Source organism: Octopus bimaculoides, chromosome 1 (assembly GCF_001194135.2).
Source record: "Octopus bimaculoides isolate UCB-OBI-ISO-001 chromosome 1, ASM119413v2, whole genome shotgun sequence".
In the NCBI taxonomy this organism is placed as follows: domain Eukaryota; kingdom Metazoa; phylum Mollusca; class Cephalopoda; order Octopoda; family Octopodidae; genus Octopus; species Octopus bimaculoides.
This window is the reverse complement of record NC_068981.1, coordinates 95536209-95542101: the sequence shown is the minus strand read 5'-3', so window position 1 is coordinate 95542101 and position 5893 is coordinate 95536209. Positions and strand designations below refer to the sequence as shown.

General features: G+C 38.7%; 1 protein-coding gene across 2 annotated transcripts in view; it reads right to left on the bottom strand.

Annotated features, from left to right (window-relative positions):
• Positions 1-328: 328 nt before the first annotated feature.
• Positions 329-5893, bottom strand: part of LOC106876016 (U-scoloptoxin(05)-Sm1a) — a 70589-nt gene continuing 65024 nt past the window's right edge. For both annotated transcript variants that reach the window (XM_014924386.2, XM_014924385.2), the window contains exon 4: positions 329-1596. In XM_014924386.2, the coding sequence (XP_014779872.1) occupies positions 1343-1596 (254 nt within the window). In that variant the 3' untranslated portion in view covers positions 329-1342. The remainder of the gene's footprint in view (positions 1597-5893) is intronic.

The window sequence follows — 5893 nt, the reverse complement described above, 5'->3', positions numbered from 1 at the left end:
GGGGGGGGTGTAATCACGCACACTTATATAATTTAGTATCGTCAAGAAATGTTCATAGCAAACTATGAACAACGTTACCAAATTCTTTTAGTTAACTGCACTTTCTTTATTAAACAAATTAAAATTTTTCTCTGTTCTCATATAAAGCAATATTTGTTTTTAAATTGGAAGGGATTAAATACTTCACCCTTGTCCCTTAAAAAAATGAATGAATAAAAAAAAATGGCAGTTCTTTAATAAGCTATAATGAGAGAATATTTTAAATTCAACAGAAGATTTGCCTCGTAAGTATGAAAAAAAATCTTATTAAAAATGTTAACAAAATGTCTGAAATAACTATTATCTCTTTATTCTCCAGCTGTTTCCAAAATAAAACAACTGACACGAGTGATGTTACAGTTTCAAAGGTGATATATAAATATTGCCACACAAGAGGCAAAAATTAGAAGGTCATATCAAACAAGAAGATGCTTTTTTTTTTTCTGTTTCGGTTTCTTTCTTTTAAAAAAGCACAGATAAGCGAGGAGAAAATATCTGATGGATTATTTTAGAAGAGAATGACAAAAGGCACCGTGTTTCCATGTTGTTTTTACTAAGGAAGTATTTTGTTTATTTTTTTGTCTTTTTTTTTTCTTCTGTCCACTGAAGGAAGAAAGTCAAAGGCAACGAAAATAGAGCGAAAGATCAGAAAGTCAGAACTAGGGAAAGGATCGAATCGAAAAATGTTAAGAGGAAGAAAGCATGAAAGGCAAATAGGAAGTAGAAAATAAATATGAATAGATATGAAAACAGATAGGATGTGATTCAGTGATAAAATTATATGAAAACGAGTGAGAGAAAGGGTGTATAAATATAGGAGTCATAAGAAGACAAAGTAGCGGAGACAGATTGACGCTGTGGAGTAATACTGAAGACAAAAGGATAGAAAGGGAAGAGGAAAAGAGAGGGTGAGAGTTGTATGCAGAGAACAACAAAAGCAAGTGAAAAGAAGCAAAAAGGAAAATGGATGCAAGATGACCGAAGCTTATTTAAGTGGAGATTTTGTTGTTTGGATGCGTTTATATTTTATTTAGATAGCAACAGTAAATATGGGAGTTCGGTTGGTTGTTTGTTTCTGAATATTCGCGTCTTCATTGAATTGCGCGTTTTGCAGAATCAAAGTTGTGGCCGCATCACTGATACTGTAGGACAGAGAGTTAGCAAGCTTGGGTCGATAGGACCATACTGTGAATGTAAAAGGTGAATATCTGATAATGTTCTTAAGAGCTTGGCTGTAGAGTGTTGTGATGCTGGTGAATGTACTTGATATAATAAACTTTTGAGAATTGTCAAATGTGTCGACTCAGAATGTGTCCCATTCCCAGAGATGTCTCATACTGGCAGCCGCTACAAAGAAGGGCAAAAGTAACAAAAGCAGCTGAAGGTTTGTGGCTTGTGCACTTGCTGGAAATTCCGGGGCCTCTGCAGATTCTCTGTTACAGCCATCAAATGAACAAGTTGTTACACACACGCGAACCGTTTCGTTATTAAGTGTTACTTTGCTCATGCAGCGTATGCCCATGTCTCGTTCACTGCAGTCACGGTAGACGATCCGACCTAGGAAAAAAAAAGACAAGAATATTAACAAGGAAACCAACAAAAAATACAAAAACAAATGCTAGTTGATTCAATATTTTATACAACGAGGTGAGATTGATAGAATCGATAAACTGGTAGACAAAATATCTAGCAGTATTTAGTTACTACTCGTCTAGAGTTCAAATCCTTCAGAAGCCAGCTTTGTTTTTCGTCCTTCCAGATCGATAAAATAAAGTACAGTCAAATGCTGAGATCGATAAAATTGACGATATCTATGCCATCAAAGCATTGTGTCCATATTAGAAATCTGTATTTTCAAAAGCAACAGCTGTAAATGATATAAACGATTATACGGTAATATGCTGGTCTTGACACAGCTTTTGTCCCTACGAAGTAATTAAGACATATACTTGTAATGTACCATTCATTTTCCGTCGTGTCGGCATTCACCCAGGATGATTGAGCTGCCCCAACTAATGAATCCACAACATTGCGAACAGATGTTGAAGAGGAGTCCGGCCCTACAACTGTTCAAATTGTTCGCCTAAATTCTCATGTACGTTTGCTCCGGGGTCCGAACGCTACTGGCGGCATTGTTCTCTGCATCTCTATGTATCTTACAGCAAATGATCGTCTCCTAGGAAATCCATGATACCCCTGTCCCCATATTCAGTGGTTTCCTTTCGACAGTAAGAAGTACTGCCGATCATATTCTTTTCTACTCTAGGCACAAGGCCCGAAATTTTTGGGGAGGGGGGCAGTCGATTAGATCGATCCCCTGTATGTAACTGGTACTTAATTTATCGACTCCGAAAGGATGAAAGGAAACGTCGACCTAGGCAGAATTTGAACTCATAACGCAAAGGCAGACGAAATACCGCGAAGCATTTCGCCCGGCGTGCTAACGTTTCTGCCAATTCGCTGCTTTAATCAACTTCAATACTGATTTCCAATTTTGGCACAATGCCAGCAATTTCGGGAGAGAGGATAAATCGATTACATCAATCTCAGTATTCAACTGGTTCGACCTCGGTGGAATTTGAACTCAGAACATGAAGACCGACGAAATGCCGCCAGGCATTTCGCCCGGCATGCTTACGATTATGCCAGGTCGCCACCTTAAAAAAAAACTACTGTAATATTATTTTGATTCCACGTAAAAGCAAATTCATGACTTTAATACATACATACATACATACGGTACAATAAAACAAAGTATGAACGAACATTAGCAAGTCTTCAAATCAACTTATATTTATAAAACATACTGAAGAGAAAACACAGATTTATAAATGCATATAAATATAGCAGGAAACCAAGGAAGATCCAAGAGGTGAAAGTTCATTGAGAATCGGCGTAGGCGGGTAAACTAGAAGTTTAGGTATCCATCGCTTGTAAGTTTTTCAACAGTGATCCCATGGATTATATTTACCCATCTGAGTAAAGACGATATTGGCACTGGCACGAGTGTTCCAATTGATCCGATCAACGGAACAGCCGGCGCATAAAATTAACGTGCATGTGGCTGAGCCCTCCACAGACAAGTGTACCCATAACGTACTTCTTAGGGAGATTCAGCGTGAAACAGAGTGTGACAAGGCTAACCCTTTGAAATACATGTACCATTCATTTTTGCCAGCTGAGTGGACTTGAGCAACGTGAAATAAAGCGTCTTACTCAGGGACACGTCGCGTCGCCGGAAACTGAACTCACCACCCTACGATTGTGAGCCGAATACCCTAACCACTAAGCCATGCGCCTGCACAAAGAAGATAGTAAAGGCTTCTCGAATTCCTTTCTACTCCATCCTAGTGTGTACCTGTCTACTCCGATTTATTATGAACTTCCATCTTCCGGATCTTTGATCACAGGCAACAGTGGTCAAGAAAGTATGGTAAATAACTAAATAAATAAACAATAAGGAGCATAATATAAAATTGATTTTTTAAAATAACTAAATAATTATATTTAAAAACAAAGTTGTAGTGCAATGAAATCAGTTTGGGTTGTTTTGTGCATCATTTATTCTTCTTTTTTCCACAAGGGCTTGAGTACGAGTTCACTTAATGCAGTGATTTCTCCAGCCACTAAATATGGGAGGGAAGTCAATGTTTTCCTCATATGACAAATTTTCAGATTTCGCTTCAAAGAGTCTTTATACAGCTTCAATTGTGCTCCAACAGAGTGTTAATCACTAGCCAGTTTTGGTTACTTTGCAATTGTATTACATCCGAGCCACATGACTACACAAACGAAGTTGACGTCTTATTAGCGATGCCTCCAAACCAATGATTTTATAGCGATACAGGATTTCTCTATTAGATATCATGTCCCAGCACTTGTTCTCGCAGATTTTCCGAAGATAACGAAGAGAGAAACTATGCAATTGTTTTATTTGCCTATAATACACGGTCCGTGATTCTGCACCATGCAATAGCATAGTTAGTAATACTTCTTTATATGTTTGAATCTTTGGATACAGTAAGATGTTTGGATCATTCGAAAGCCGATTTGTTAGCCTGTCAAAAGCAACATCTGCTGTTTCTTCTGTGGAGGAGACATGTCACACACACACACGCGCCACGCACCCATACAAACACGCATACATACATACATACATACATACATACTTACATACATACACACACATATAGACGGACATAAGCGAAAAACCCCTACACGCACATATATACAAGTACATAATATACATACATACTTCAGTATATACATATATGTTCACAACATACCTGTTCAACCGGTAATTAAGAACATGGGATTAAAAGCGCAAGAAAGAGGAGAGAAAGAGAAAGAGAGACTGACAGACAGACAGACAGACAGACAGACAGACAGAGACACAGACAGACAGAGACACAGACAGACATACAGACAGACAGACAGACAGAAACACAGACAGACAGACAAACAGAGACACAGACAGACAGACAGACAGACAAACAGACAGACAGACAAACAGACAGACAGACAGAGAGAGACAGACAGGCAGGCAGGTAGGCAGGTAGGCAGATACAGAGACAGAGCAACTGAGACATCCAGTTGCTGATAGTTACTCAATCAACGGGCAATCAATCAGTCAATCAGTCAATCAATCAATCAATCAATCAATCAATCAATCAATCTAACTATCTATCTATCTATCTATCTATCTATCTATCTATCTATCTATCTATCAATCGCTTTTCATCTGCCTTTATAGATCCTATGTAGTATTACATTATTCCTGTGTACATGTACTTGTACATACGTGTGTGAGTGTGTGCGTGCGTGTGTTTACTTGGGTGTATGTATGTGTATACACACAGACAGACATTAATAAAGTGCATGCAATTAAATTATCATCATTTACAAAATTTGACATCCTAATACGCTTTCTTTCAGATTTGTGGTTGTGTGCACATGTATGCATGTATGTATGTATGTATGTATGTATGTATGTATGTATGTATGTATGTATGTATGTATGTATGTAAGTATGTATGTATGCAAGTCAGTTGGGCAGGCCACCTTGTTCGAAAGCCTAACAAGTGACTCTCCAGGAGACTGCTTTACAGCAAACTGGCTGAAGGCAAGTGCACGCAAGGTGGACAGAGAAAGAGTTTCAAGGATACATTGAAAGCATCACTGAAGAGCTTTGAGATCAACCCCGACACGTGGAAAACACAAGCACAAAAGCGGCCTGCCTGACGAAAATGCATCAACAGAGATCCCACCTCATATGAACAAAACAGGATTGCATAGGTACAATGAAAATGCGAAATCCTAGCCTTCAGTCCTATCAGACCACTTGTGCAAGATCTGCAGCAGAGTCTTCCGAGCAAGCACCGGACTGATTGGACACAGCCAGGCAGATCATACGCACTTCTTCTCTGTCATTGGTCATCATTGACTGCGACGAACGAACTAATATATATATATATATATATTTCAAGTTCGTGCCTCACAGCGTTCATATACACATAATTTTTCCCGTCTGGCCGTATAGCCTTTTCCATTTGTTTTCCTGTCTTGTTTTTTGTCCGCCACTACATTCCTCCATGGCACAGGTTTAATTTGTGTATACAAATTTAATTTGCGGTCCATGGGAAGAGCCGTTTTAACGATGCGTCCTGCCCAACTCTTCGAAACGCCGGTGTTAAAACGGGGGTAGCTGATGAAGGAAAATATCCTCTATGTGGCTTGTGTGTTTTCTGTACTCTGGTTATTATTATTTTCTTGTCTACGTTTTGTTTGCAATGTCCTGTACCCAGATATGTACCTATATATACAGGTAGACGTAGGTATGCACATACCTGTACGC